This window comes from Oculina patagonica, chromosome 5 (assembly GCF_052425735.1).
Source record: "Oculina patagonica isolate OP01 chromosome 5, crgOcupat, whole genome shotgun sequence".
NCBI classification, from domain to species: domain Eukaryota; kingdom Metazoa; phylum Cnidaria; class Anthozoa; order Scleractinia; family Oculinidae; genus Oculina; species Oculina patagonica.
This window is the reverse complement of record NC_135762.1, coordinates 260,562-275,558: the sequence shown is the minus strand read 5'-3', so window position 1 is coordinate 275,558 and position 14,997 is coordinate 260,562. Positions and strand designations below refer to the sequence as shown.

General features: G+C 42.2%; 1 protein-coding gene across 4 annotated transcripts in view; it reads right to left on the bottom strand.

Moving 5' to 3' along the window:
• Positions 1–14,997, bottom strand: part of LOC144654551 (protocadherin Fat 1-like) — a 32,543-nt gene that overhangs the window by 7,508 nt on the left and 10,038 nt on the right. For all 4 annotated transcript variants that reach the window (XM_078514707.1, XM_078514709.1, XM_078514708.1 and 1 more), the window contains exons 2-9: positions 10,350–14,940; positions 9,393–9,919; positions 8,603–8,806; positions 5,433–5,750; positions 4,289–5,136; positions 3,572–3,927; positions 2,092–3,158; positions 380–1,826 (exon numbers count right to left, since the gene is read on the bottom strand). In XM_078514707.1, coding sequence (XP_078370833.1) covers positions 380–1,826; positions 2,092–3,158; positions 3,572–3,927; positions 4,289–5,136; positions 5,433–5,750; positions 8,603–8,806; positions 9,393–9,919; positions 10,350–14,931 — 9,349 coding nt within the window. In that variant the 5' untranslated portion in view covers positions 14,932–14,940. The remainder of the gene's footprint in view (positions 1–379; positions 1,827–2,091; positions 3,159–3,571; positions 3,928–4,288; positions 5,137–5,432; positions 5,751–8,602; positions 8,807–9,392; positions 9,920–10,349; positions 14,941–14,997) is intronic.

Below are 14,997 nucleotides of genomic sequence, written 5' to 3'. Positions count from 1 at the left end.
TCTCTTTGAAGAAAATGTCAACAGGACAAAAGGAAAGTAATTTTATCTACGAATTATTGGGTTATAAGGAAAAGCAAAGCAGATAGCAAAATCCTCATCAGCGGTAACACAACATGTCAGCTCTCTGTCAGACATGTTCTCCGTGTACTATGTAATCACACTTAGGCCTCGTTCACACGGGTCCGGACAATTTTACTCACAGACAAAAACTTGCATGGTTCCGCCTTGCGTTTACACGGGACCGGTGGAACTGAACGAATTTTTGGACGGCTAAATAAAGTTTTACTTTTCGTAATTAGGATAACGAACGAACGGTCAAATAATTTACTGTCACTTCAGAACTCAATACAAAGTGGCGTGACGTGAGAGCGTGACTCACCTGTTCCATTCTCAATAGAGAAGACACCAATTCCCTGACCAAACACGGAGTACTTCAACTTGCCATTATCATCAACATCTGGATCAGTAGCCTCGACTATCAACACCTCGGTACCAGGCGCCACGTCCTCACTGAGATGAACAATGGAGATGGACTGGGTACAAACTGGCGGATTGTCATTGGCGTCCAGGACTGTGATGTTCAAAGTAGCGAAGCTGGTGAAGAGACCGTCAGAGGCGCTCACGTTCAGCTTATACGACGATACGGACTCCCGATCCAGCGAAGAATGCACGAAAACTTTGCCAGTTTTCTGTTCGATTCCAAATTTAGTTTGAGGATCGCCAGACATTATGAAGAAGTATATATCAGAGTTCAAATCTTTATCGCTGGCCACGAGTGTACCGACTTCTTGTCCGATCAACGCGTCTTCACGAACGAAAAATTCGAAGATTTCTTGAGCAAACTTCGGTGGAGAGTCGTTTACGTCGAGCACGGTCACGTGGACAGCGGTGTGACCCGACAGCTGTGTGTTCTCGCCTCTATCAGTGGCGCGGACGCTCAGCGCAAGGTAGTCTGACACTTCGCGATCGAGTGGAGCCACTGTTGTAATCCAACCAGTGTGTTTGTCAATATCAAAGAACTTTGATTCTCTCATGTTAATACGCGTGAAATCGTACAGGATCTGTCCATTGTTTGAGTCGTCTAAATCCTCAGCAAACACTCTCAGCACCTTGGAACCGACCTTGATGTTCTCTGGTATACTGACTCTGTATGGATTGGCAACAAAGTGCGGCTTGTTGTCATTGACGTCGGTGACTGATACAATAACCACAGTGCGTGCGACTTGAGAGATTGCAGACGCGTTGGCCTCGATAACAAGAACGTATCTCTTCAGGGTCTCATAATCTAGAGAATCTTTGAGTGTGATTTGACCGCTTGCGTCAATACTAAACTTCTCCCCTCGTGACTGCGGAGAATTTCCAGGAATAATCTTAAAGCTGGTAAGCGGTCGAGCGCTTCCTGGAAATGAGGTACGTACTGTTGCCACCACAGCGTTGATGTTCGTGTCTTCAGGCACGCTGACTCGATACTCCGCCTGTTCAAACTGCAAAATCTTCGCGTTCTTGCTGAGAACGTTCACAGAGACAGACACCATGTTCCGTAACTGTGGATTGCCGCCATCTTTCACCAGCACATGGAACATGTACGTCTTCTCCTCAGGCTGCTGAGCTATTTTAATGAATCCTGAGTCTTCTTCTATTTCAAACACAGGTGGGGTCTGGTGACCAAGAATGACGTACGTCAGGACACTGTTACTTCCGGTGTCTGCATCACTTGCTGACGTCATCAAGATGGAAGTGCCGACAGGGGTTGCACGCTGGACAGTTACTTCGTATCGCGGGAGCTCGAACTTTGGTTGGTTGTCGTTCTCGTCTAAGATTTGCACCTGTTGAGAAAGTTCGAGAAGTTTTACAAAACAAGTTACCGACAACATTGTGCTCCATGCAACCTATCTGAAGACAACATACTTAGTTCTTGGAGATGGCTTTTTAGACTATCTGACGTACAACAGTACTTTCTTCCTTAACAGTTTAACAAACTAGTGAGAACGGAAACTAGTCCATGAGTAGTGCGCACAATCGTGAAGGAAAAAGAAGATTAACACAGCCGATATAAACTGATCAAAACAATAAAGGACGGAAATCTCATACCTCTACTGTGCAGAATCCAAATCTTCCTCCTCCATCAGTGGCCCGGATAGGAACAGACGTGAAGGCATGGGACGAGTTCTCGCGATCAAAGGTGAGCCTGCTGTATATCATTCCTGTTTCAGCGTCAATGCTGAACTTTTCTGCGGCTTCGAGATCGTCAACAGAATACCGAACGCGCGCGTAGTTACCCGAGTCTTTATCAGTAGCGGTAACCATAGTGACAAAGGTCCCTGGGGGGTAATTCTCGTAGAAACTGACAGTGTAGATTTCTTGATCGAACATTGGGCTGTGGTCGTTCGTGTCGCCAATCACCACTCGCACGCTGGTCTGTGCAGTGGATTTCCCATCAGTCACTTCCACACCGAGGTCGTAAACCTTGCCGCGTTCAATGCCAGCTTGGCGGGAGATTGTCAGAACACCAGATTTGGGATCTAACTCAAAGTATTCTTTACCTTGTCCAGAGCTGATCGAGTAACGCAACTTTCCAACATCGTTGTCATCCGGGTCAGTCGCTACGACACGCGTGACGAAGAACCCAGGCCCAGCACTGCCAGATATGGAAGTGGCGTAGCTGTCCTGCTCAAACATGGGCGGGTTATCGTTGGCGTCTTCAACCACAATGCGCACGCGTGCCTCTCCAGTCAGCGGTGGACTCCCACCATCGGTGACAATAACTTTCAGTTCATGAACCACATTTCTTTCGTAGTCCAGTTCCTTCGCGACTGAGATTTCATTTTTCTCCTGGCTGATAATAAAGAATTCGCTAGTCTTGCTATTGTTATTGTTCGTGCTCAAGGTTTCGAGTCTGTACGTCAAGGCCTTATTAACTCCCGAGTCTCCATCGAACGCTTTGACGGAAATCACAGAGGTACCAATCGGCGTAGCTTCGGAAATCATCGCCAGGTAAAGTGATTGGTTGAATACTGGAGCAATATCGTTGACATCTGTGACGGTAATATCGACGTAGATTTCTCCGTATGATGTTGTCTTCGCGTCAGTGGCCCGAACAAGAAGATGGTAACTTGTTTGAGCCTCGTAGTCAAGACGAGATTCCACTGTCAGGACCCCTGGCAAAAAATTAAATAAAAAATAAATTAATTAATTAAATAAAAAAGTGAGAAGACTTAAAACCGTCACATTGCCTGCCAACTGCGTCGACTCGTTTGTCTTCATAATGGAAGCAGCTAGACGTTCGATTTTTATTCCCCCGCCATCCTCCCGGTGTCAAATTGTTTTAGCAACAATTTTTTTTTCAAATTTTAATTTAGTGCAATCAGGTAAAACACCAAAACTTATCGTGAACTGGTTCACGCACCCTTTCCCGCGCTTGGCAACAGTTACATGTTTTCCCGCGCTTGCCATCAGTTTTGGCTTCCAAGTTCTGATTGGTTACTTATGTTAACGTTAGCGCGCAATGATCGGTTCTTTGACAATCTCGTTCTAAGATTTCGCCAGTCATTAAATATCCGAGAGCATTTACCTGTTTTTAAATCAATGGCGAACTGGTTCAAAGGATCCCCTTGCATGATTGTATAAAGGATGTCAGCGCCTCCCGGACTCCTAGCTTGAACTCGACTGACTTCTTCGCCAACTTTCACATCCTCTCTCAGTACCTTACTGTACGACAGCTGGTCAAATATCGGTGTCTCTTTATCCACCACTTTGATCGTCACAATCGTTTTAGTGCTCAGCCGCACCAGGCCTTTATCGTGCGCTTCGATTTCAAGAGTAAAGACCCTGGGAACGACTACATCATCCAACAGACTGCGAACTCTGATGTTGCCAGTGGCATGTTCCACTCTAAAGCGCCCCTCATCCCCTCCCTTGAGTAAATATCTAGAAAAGAGAAGAAAGCAACAAGCAAATAAGTAAACTAGAAAACAAACGACATATTGTTTTTTTTTCTTGTTAATCTTTTTGGCCAAAGAAGCAAAATGTATCGACACTGATCCGTAGTGAAAGCGTTAATTTTACTGTGCCCACTGGTTAATGCAAACACCAAAATTTTTGGAAGAACGCAAAATTTTGTGCGATTCGAAGGACCAGCCAGAGTTGACACAGAAAATTTTCATGTCTCCCAAAAATCGCTCAACTGCTTACATCGTAACCGTGTTCACATGGCTTCATGCAAACAACTTGGCCACCCACTGAATCAAAGCCCTTTGTACAACTATAATACAAAGTAACTATCACATACTTGATGGCGCCATTGTCTCCGATGTCCCTGTCGTGTGCCTCGACTCGTCCGACGAATGCATCGACATCAACGCTGACCTGTACGACGAAGAAATACGACTCCTCGGTGAACTTCGGCTCATTGTCGTTCACATCATCAACGATAACTTGCACCACGCTCTGAGCAACTCTTGGCAAAGGTTTTCCACCATCACGTGCCTGTACAACGACTTCATATCGATCCACAGTCTCGCGGTCAAACAGTCTTCCCGGCAAGGTGGACACAATGCCTGTACTTTCGGAAATGACGAAGAAATCCGACGGAGTAACGATTGAGTAGGTGATGGTCTCGCCAACTGAATAACCGACAGCCCGGACCTCGGCGATATCGCTTGCTGTGCTAAGTCCCTCCACAACAGAGGTGTTGTATATAGCCTGACTGAACATCAAATCGCTAACAGGCAGTGGTTTGCAATCAATGTCGACAGTGGCTTCGTCCGTGAAGTTCCCATCAGAAACAGCGACTTTGACGTGATACACGGCTTCCTGTAAGAGAGAAGCGTTCTTTACCGTAATAACACCAAGTGTTGGATAAATATCGAAGTTCTGCGACTGTGTAACAATAGAGTAAGTCAGATTAGTAAGAGCGGTAGTGTCTCCGTCAGTTGCGCTGACTCTGATGACCTCAGTGTCCGAGAACGTTGGTAAGTACACAACCGCGCTGAAGACTGGGGAGACAAACACAGGCGGAAGGTCGTTCACATCATGCACAAAGACTTCAACATCAGTAAAAGCTGCAAAGCTTGGCACACCATCATCAGAAACCTTGATTTTAAACTTGTAGGACGATACTGATTCGAAATCCAGCTCCTGAGAAAAGAGAAGAAAAGTGTATTGATTTTAATAACGGTTGCGTTAGTGATCTAACCATAGCTTGTAGTGCAGGCATTTTGACAGGCAAGCGTATTCGGGCTTGGAGTCGCAAACTAGGACGCTCTTTAGAACTTTCACTAAGCCTCTCCCTATTTCGCATCCAAAATAGCGCTCGCCCGATCAAAATGCGCTCGCTCGCTAAAATACGCCTGCATTGCAGGCCAATCTAACCAAGAAAAAACAGTGACTTTAAATTAAACTCCATGGTTGGTTGCGATGAATATAATCTTTACCTCTGTGGTGAGCAGTTCTCCAGTTTGTGAGTCGATTCTAAACGCCGAACATCCAACAACTTCGTACATCAAATCATCGCTGCTGACGTCAGCATCAGTGGCATGAATGACAAGTGTATTCCCGTCTCCACCAATCACAGGTGAGTCTTCAGGTAAGGCTTCCTTGACACGACCCACGTACAGCGCCTGGCTAAACGTTGGCGCGTGGTCATTTTCGTTGATTATTTTCACGATTAGTTGCGTCTGTCCTTCGCCATCGCTACTGCTGCCTCGGATGAGAAGCTTACATTCACTCAGTTCTTCAGCATCAAAAGGTTTCTAGAAAAAAAAGGAAATGGAGAATAAGATCAAATCACTCCAGTTTAAAGGACTGAAAAGAACCACAATTTCAATCTTGTGGCGAGAGAAATACGGTCAGAAAAATGCAGTGATAATTTTATCGCAAGAGGGTGGGGTTGGGTCTTCTCTGTCTCTTTCCCCACCCCCTCCCCCACTCGGTCATGCAAGGACAGTTTTATTCTTAGTATTCTTCCAAACCCTTATCTTAGCAGTTTCTCAACTTTCGACAGACAAGATGGCGCATTAGTTTGTAACAAAGAAACCGAAATTAAATTTACTCGTTTATTCGCAGCATGTGGTTCCTGTCGTAACGTTTGTTGCTACTTTGCTTTCGGCTGGGTGAAAGTAGAAAGGAAATATGTATTAAGCGAGGTCAAACAGTTGAATATCTTCCAGAAAAATGGCTTTTAAGAAATAAATTGTCGTTCATTTATTCGGCCCGTTTGAGGGTTAGGATTAAGTGAATGTGAAGTACCTTTTGCCATGTATGATTTACGACTGTAGGCATTTAAAAACCGACTGAGTATGTAGACGTGCGGTTTAACCGCAAACTATATTTTATTCAATAAACCAACACTGATTATTCAACAGAAGAGTACGTGTCATTCACCAACCCGCCCACAAATAACTGATACATAAGAGAGAAAGAGAAACCGGCAATGTTAAAAGAGTAATTTTAAAAAAATCATACAGAAAATTAACCCGAAACACGGCAAGACATGTTTCAAACTTTACTGAAACAAATATTTATGCAATCTCGAGGTATAGTTGCATTAAAGCGGATTTAATTTTTTTTTTTACAAACTGCTACAAATTTCACATTGACCTTGTGTGAGCCTCCATGCGAATCGCTAAAGTGTTCCTGATCACGCGAGGACCAAAATTGCGTCATATACTCGCAATTAACTCCTTGAGAGCGATATTTCAAACATGTTCATTCCAATGGCACAAATTGATTGCTTTTTGGCGACGCGATACAATCAGAAATTTGTTCTGGAACCTTGTAACATTGCGTGAAGTTTCGTGTGGAATTAGCGAACTTTGACACTGACGGTGTGCTTCTGATGAAATAGATAGTTTGATAAGACACGCCTCATAGCACTGTACGGCTCATAACTGTTTAGTTTCTGAAGTAAAAATGCCATTTGAACGTTTAACTTTGCCTTGGTGGGCAGTTAAAACGACTTCTACAGGAATAACACACAGTGTTTTCTTTCAAAATCCTCATCAAACGTGCTACGAATGAATGGATCACAGAAATGTCGGATTAGAACTTATCGCACAGTAAAGTGACTAGTAATTTATCACGAAAGGCAATCACGCGAAGTTAAATCGAACAGAAATTTCTGAAATGAGAAAACTTCCGGAAAAATAACGCCACACTTGCGACAGTTTTGTAACATCAAAACAGTATTTATAGGAGACAGACAAATATCGTAGCCAACTTAATCTTTTCATAAACTCACAAATCCTCGCTAGCGACAGCTAGTTTCTGCTATGCGGCAATTAATCCCACTTAATCTCGAGAGCTTCGCGTCTCGTTTGAAGTTTAATAACTCTATAATTTGCTCCCAGGAGTCGAGATTTGTTGAAACAATCTCATTAACGAGCCATAAAAGTGATAAAAAGAAGATTTAAAAAGAGCTCCATCCCATTAGATTAGCTCGTAAAGTTAGAGAGAATCTTATTTCCGCACAGCAAGAACTAAAACATTCTAGTGAATAGGTCCGAAGTTATTACACAAAAGCAATTTTCACATATTTGAGTGATGAGTCTGTTGTTAACCGACGCATTTTTCAACCAAATAAGCGAACAGTTGAGGCAGTATAAACTATCTATTTTTAATTTGGCCTAAAAAGAGTTAGTTTAAGATCACATTACCACTTAATTTTGTTTCTTCACCTTTAGAGCGTGTTTGGACGCATCTGAAGTATGCAACACATTTTCTGCGTCTTTTTTACAAGGTTTATAGCCATGGCTAAGACAAGCCCAGCTTACAAATCAGTTCTCGTATAATGTGCGATTAATTTCATGAACAGTTTTTCGTCAAGGAACGAGACTTTACATTTCTAGAGTAAACATGGTTTTTGCCTGTTGAAGTCAAGGAATGTGATAAAAATAGTCAAATACTTAGTAATCGCGCCAATAAAGTGATTCAATTTCTCACGCGCTACAAGTCGTTAGGCAAATATTTTTGTTGCTTGCAAGTCGAAATTCTCTGAATAATTTGGTTAACAGATAGATTCCTTTCTTGAAAGGACACTTCTTTCAGGTCGATTTAAGGCAGCCCATATTTGGTAATTTTCATTCCAGAAATAGAAATCGTTGCCTGATTGACGTCACAAATGCAAAGGGAAAAAGTGCTAGCAGTGACTGTCTGCAATACTTAACGACGAAAAAATGTCAAAACTCTTGAAAATACTGAAGAATTTTTACCTTGAAGCAAGAAACCAGTTTAAAAGCATCCAAGAAATAAATTATTATCGAATTGAGCTTCAAACACCCAGCATTGTCTTTTAAACAGGGTTGTTGTTGTTGTTTTTATTTTTAATCTGACCTGAGAAACCATTTTAGTGCACTTGTTGCCAGGACCTTACAAGCACTGAAATGGGTTCCACGCAAGATTACGAATTTCCACAAAAAAAAACTTTACATCTGCCTTCCAGAAAACTAATGACACATATTCCCGCCTCAACTGCTGCGCAAAAGAATCACTAGAATGTAACATACTCTGTATGCTTGCAACAGGTGGGCAGTTATCTCAGCACGACTAGGATACCTGATTACAGTGCAAATATTTGATTTTATAAATAGAAACATTGAATTCTAACCTTGTTTGTCACCAAGCCAGATTTTCTGTTGATATCAAAATCCCTCCAGCAGGCATTGTCCTGAGCAATGAGCTCGTATGAAGGCAAGCTGCCATTGTAAACCACGTTGATAATCGGATGACCAGCACGAACATTTTCTTTGATTGAAGCTCGATATGACGGCCGTTCAAACATTACGGGTTTCTTGATGCCTCTTACGAAAATCTAAAAAGAAATTTTGACAAAGAAATGATAACGTAAATTCTTTAGGTACTGAAAATAACATTATTAGGTTTAACAAAAAACAAACAAACAAATAAACAAAAAAATAAACAAAATTGCAAAATGCTGATGAAATTAAAGAGTATCATCACACAACTCCATTTCACATAATTGCCAGAAAGTGATGTTTTGATTGATCATCAGATTTTAATTCTCAGAGCTAACAAAGCCAAATAACAGTCTGTTAGTTAACAGATTCATAATTTCAGTTTGGGTTATATGTATGTGGAAAAAGTTGCTGGTCAGAGAGGATTTTCCCTATCTCTTCAGCAACTTTTTTCCAACAAAATCAAACTTTTTTAAGATCTCACACTTACTGGTCAACGGTCTCTGGCTAACTTTACAATTCTCATTTACTGGTATTCTAAGTCATACATGTAGGATCATGTGACCGTCAGTTACATAGGGCTGTCCTGTTACATGTACATAACTACTCAGCACAGAAGGCCTGACATTGGATTTCAAGGTCTGCCAATTGACCAACAGCATGGATCATTCTTAGAGACTGGCTCAAATGATGTAAACTTACTTGCACTTCAGTTTCCGCAGTCTCAGCTGGGGTTCCGCTGTCTGACACCTGCACTTGAAGATTATACTTGTCAATACTGCTGCTTAATTTTGCCGCTACTTGAATAACCCCTGAGTTCTGATCAACGTAGAATGCATCATTTGTGTTACCACCCTTGATGGAAAATTTCAGAAGTGCATTTGTACCATCATCACCATCAGTTGCAAACACTTTGAGAATGGAAGTGCCAAGGGAAGCGTCAACATCGACTTCAGCTTTAAACTCGGATCTGAGGAACACTGGTTTATGGTCATTGACATCATCAACAGCAATCACAACAGAGAAAAGACTTTCTCTCTTGGGCTCCCCCTGGTCTGAAGCTTTGATTATGATAGTGTGCTCTTTCATGTCTTCGTAATCCAGAGTGTTAATGGTCTTTATTCTGCCTGTGGAACTTTGTATCTTGAACAGTGAACGAGACACTGGTTTCACAGATCCAACAATGGCATAGTTTACTGTTCCACTGACGCCTTCATCTGGATCAATTGCTGTCAAATTGAAATGAAATTGTATAATGATCAGAATTCAAATTCTCTATACTACTTTTACCATTATTTTTTATCACCTTAGGAGAATTTCTAGTTAAATCAATTTCCCTAAAACCCTTAGTACCCTCGTGTGTTGACCAGAAAGCAGACAAGTCTGGTTTTCAGAAAACTTTTATAAATGACTATATTATGACAGATATTTTCTTTGATTAATTTATTTATTTAATTTCTAACAGTGCCAAACTGCAAATATTAGCCATTCATTCTCATTCCTAGACAATGTTTTAACATTTATTCAGAGAATTTTGACGTGCATCAAGAAAGCAATATGTAGTGGTTGTTGATCCTCTACATTTTGTATTTTCTCCTCACTTGTCTACATGATAATCAATGCATTAGTATGGAGAAATGACATCCTGATCTCTCTTACCTTGCACTTTAGTTAGTAAAGTTCCCGGTTTGGCATCTTCGGGGATATGAGCCTGATACTCGGTCATTACAGGCTGTGGTGAGTTGTCGTTAACATCCAGAATGTCAATAATCAAAGTTGTCATGCCAACATTATAGTCATCAGATGCCTGGATAGTCAGGGTGAAAGAACTCACTTCCTCGCGATCAAGTCTTCCAACAAGTGTAACCTCGCCTCTTTCACTGTCGATTTGGAATTTATTTCCAATGTTTCCTGAGTTGATTGAATAAGTCAAAAGGTCACCATCAAGGTCAAATGCAGAAACCCAGGCAACAACTTTTCCAACATCAGCATCTTCTTCAATAGACTCTTTGTATGTCTTCTCTTCAAACTGTGGCGGGTTTGACGTTGGGTAATTTTTTCCTTCACAATCCAAAGTAACAAACACTGAAACAGACCTCTGCGGAGTTCCACCATCTGTTACGTTGACTTCAAAATCCATGAAATCTCCATTCCGCCAGGCTTGCTTACTGGAGATAACACCAGTTTTGGGGTCAATGATGAGTTTGTTAGCATCATCTTCTGTTTGCAGTTGAATTCTGTAAGTGAGATCTGCATTGGTGCCAATGTCATTGTCCATTGCTACAACTCTGAAGAATTCAACGGGAGTAGATGAGGCACTCTGTTCTTTGACAATAGCAGAATAACTACTTTTCAGGAAATAAGGATCATTATCATTAGCATCTGTAACTGTGATCGGGAAAGTAATGCTTGCAGAGCTTGGTGGGGTTTCTCCATTAGACACCATGACTGTTAGTTCATAGGAGTCTTGTTTTTCACGATCAAGAGGCGCAGTGGTTATGATGAGGCCACTCTTTCCATCAATGGCAAACTTTCCAGCCTCATTACCCTTTGTAATAGAGTACAACAAGCTGGAACCATCAGAACTTGGATTGTGAGCTTTAACAGTAACCACGCTCTCTCCCTGTTTAGCATTTTCTTTAACTGAAGGATAGTAAACTGGAGGATTAAAGTAAGGTGGGTCATCATTTGCTGCCAGTACGGTGATCAACACTGGGACATTTGTGTGCAGTGGATGCATCTCACCGTCCTTTGCCTGGACATGCAGCCAATAGTGGTCACCTTCTTCACGGCGGAGGACTTGGGTACTTGTGATGACAGCAGTTTCAGGATCTATTCTAAATTTATCAACACCTGTTCCATCAATGATAGCATACTTTATATACCACGAGTCGGCATCTGATGCCCTCAGCCGCATAACAAAGGTACCAGCAGGTTGGTTCTCATACAGAGTTCCTTCCAGAAGATCTCCTCCACTGAACACAGGTGCAAGGTTGTTCTCATTCACATCAAGAATGTTAACTATTACAGTTGCATATGATGTTAGCGCTGGTGTTCCTTTGTCGCTGACCTTAACAGTCAAGTTGTAAACATCTTCCTGTTCATAGTCAACTCGACGACGCAGTCTTATAACACCACTTCCAGGATCAATCTTGAATTTCTTGGGGCTTCCCACAAGAGAAAATTCAAGTTCTCCTCCTAACCCAGTGTCTGGATCTTCGGCAGAGATTGCTGCTACAACGCTTTCAACGGGAATGTCTTCTGGAATGGACACGTTAAAACTGCTTGGGACAATACTAGGTGCGTTATCATTGATGTCAATCACATTTAGCTTGACTGTGGTGGATGTCATCCTCTGGGAGGTTTTGGAGTTATCAAATGCTTGCACCTCAATTTCGTACTTTGGACGATCTTCATAGTCAAGAGCTGATGCAACTGAGAGTCGACCAGATTTGGAGTCTACCCTGAATTTGCCACCAAAGTCATTTACCAGTCGATAGCTGACTTTTCCATTTTCTCCACCATCTGAGTCTGTTGCATTCAAAAGTGCAACAGTTTGGCCACTTGTGATGTTTTCTGGTAGATCAACCTCGTATAAGTCCTCCACAAAGACAGGCGAGTTATCATTGACATCCAAAACATTTATTTGGACTGTGGTAAAGGCTGATTTTGTGACGGGAGATCCACAGTCAGAAGCACTTATGTTCAAAGTGTAATTTGGTATTTTTTCTCTGTCAAGTAATGATCCAATATGAAGCTCTCCAGTATGCATATCTATTTTGAAAGAGCTGCCACTGTTGCCGCTGACTATGGAGTACAATACCATTCCATTGAAGCCTTGATCCTTATCATTAGCAGAGAATTTTGTGATGGTAGATCCCATAGCAGCATCCTCGCTGACATCAAATACAGCCTTGTGTAACTGAAATATTGGATAGTTAGTGTTAGCTGGTTTAGGTGGTGCTTTATCGCTAGAGGCCTGGGATGGTTTATAGTCTCCTTGTTCCTTGATGTGTTCTACAGCTTTGGTATACTCTGGAAAATAGGTGCATCGCATTTCAGCATAACTGGTGAATCCGGCAGCAGCCTGTTTGGAAACAACTTTTATTCTTAGAGTAACTGGATTCAGTGAATTCTGGATTGAATCAGTTACTGTGACATACAAAGAAAACTCCTGCTCGCCGCCTTGCAGTGATTTTGCAGTTTTTAACACTCCACTTCTGGGATCTATCTCAAAGGTTTGTCCTGTGTTTCCGACCGGATCAATTGCATAGGTCACAGGGTCAGATGCTGCCACGTCAATATCCACAGCAGTAAGGGTAGCTAAGATAGTTCCTACAGGTGCATCTTCTGCAACTTGTATATTGCACCTGAAATATTCAAAAACTGGAGGATTATCATTCAAGGCTTTGATACGGATGTGAACATAGGTTTCAGATTCTCTTCTGAATGGTGTTCCGAAGTCTGATGCCCTCACTTTTAGAGTGATGTACTCTTCGAGTCCTGTATCCCTGTCGAGTGTGGTTAATGCTGTAATATCTCCAGTCTCAGAATTAATGGCAAAAGGGACTGATTCTGTGTTTGTGATCATGTATTGGATCTGTCCATTCTTGCTGGAGTCTTGATCATTTGCTGTAACTGATAGTAGCTTGGTCCCAGGTGTTAGATCTTCAAAAATATCCAAGGAATAAGATGGCTGGTCAAAAACAGGGTCATGATCATTAGCATCTTCAACTTTGACCGAAACTTTTATACTTGCCATCTGTCTAGGTGTACCTGCATCAAAAGATCGCACTTCAAATTCTAACAGAGGCTTTGTTTCATAGTCCAGGTAGCCAGTGGTAGTAATCAAACCGGTTTCATGGTCAATCATAAATTTGTCACTATCTTCACCGGTCAGGGTGTAATAAACTCTGCCATTCTCCCCTGAGTCGCCATCTTCTGCAAACACGCGCATGACGGACGAATGTGGGGGCGCCAGTTCGGAAATCGTCGCTTCGTAATTGCTTTGATTAAATGCTGGTTTCATGTCATTGGCATCCTCAATCAAAACATGTAACGTAATCGCGCCACTGCGCGGCGGGATACCCTTATCAAAGGCAGTCAAAACCAGATTATAACCGTTAGGAGCTTTCTCGCGATCTAATGGTTTTACAACATCGATTAGGAATTCGTCCAACGTATCCTGCGAGCGCTTTATCCGAAAGTTACCCTCCTCATTTCCTGATGTTATTCGCACCTTGTTGATTTCACCGTTGTTTGCGTTATCTTGATCGGAAACCTGAATTACCGCGTAACGAATACCTGTCTTTCCTTCTGTAATCTTTTCAAGCTGTGACTTTACTTTGATCTCCGGCGAGAATCTGTTTACGGGTCGCACTGTAACGGTAATATTCTGGATTTTCGAAGACGCCGGTTTCGAAGCTCGCTCTCGTGCGATCACGAGTAACTCGTGCCTTCTCCTCTTCTTGCCGGCCAATGTCCTCGTTACCGTCACTACCCCAGAAACTGGGTCAATCGCAAAGAAAGAAGATTTTACTCTGAAAGCAAAATAAAGCCATCCACTTGGGCCAGAATCCGCATCGGTAGCAACCACTTGTGCGATTGATGTGTGTAAAGGAATGTCCTCCTCTATCGTGACAAGTTGAAAAGAACGAGAAAATATCGGTCTGTTGTCATTCGAGTCTGTAACGCTCACATTTAGCTGAGTCGTGTCTACCACTGCTTTTGTCCTTGAATTTTGCGCCACAACAGTTAGCAAATAATTTCCTCCTCCAGCGCTTTCACGATTAAGCTTTTTATTATTTTTAATATCCATGAAGACGAAATCCTTCACTGATTTCATTTGTCTCGTGCTCACGGCGAATGTCCCTCCTCTATTCCCTTGCGTTATAATAAATTGAACTTCGCTCGCCTCCTCGTGGGCATAAACACCCATTTTTAAGTCACATTTGACTCGTGTTCCAATAGAGGCACCTTCGGAAATAGTCGCTTGATAGATTCCTCCACTTGTAAATTTAATGTCTTTCTTGTTAGGCGAGCGATATTCCAACGAATACGTGGGAACGACGTCCACAACGGCCGAAATAGGACGACCTTGCCGCCCTCGATCGTCCCCAAAACTTCGAAAAGTTTGTGTGTTGTTTTCCAAACTTTCTTTAAGGGCTCCATAACAAAAATTTACAGATCCACTGAATAAAACAAGGAACACCAGAAACTTCATTTTCTGCTCAATCCACATGCTTTTTACCTGGATAACAAGAAGCGGTTAAGACAACATTAGAGCAAAATGATAACAAGTACAAAG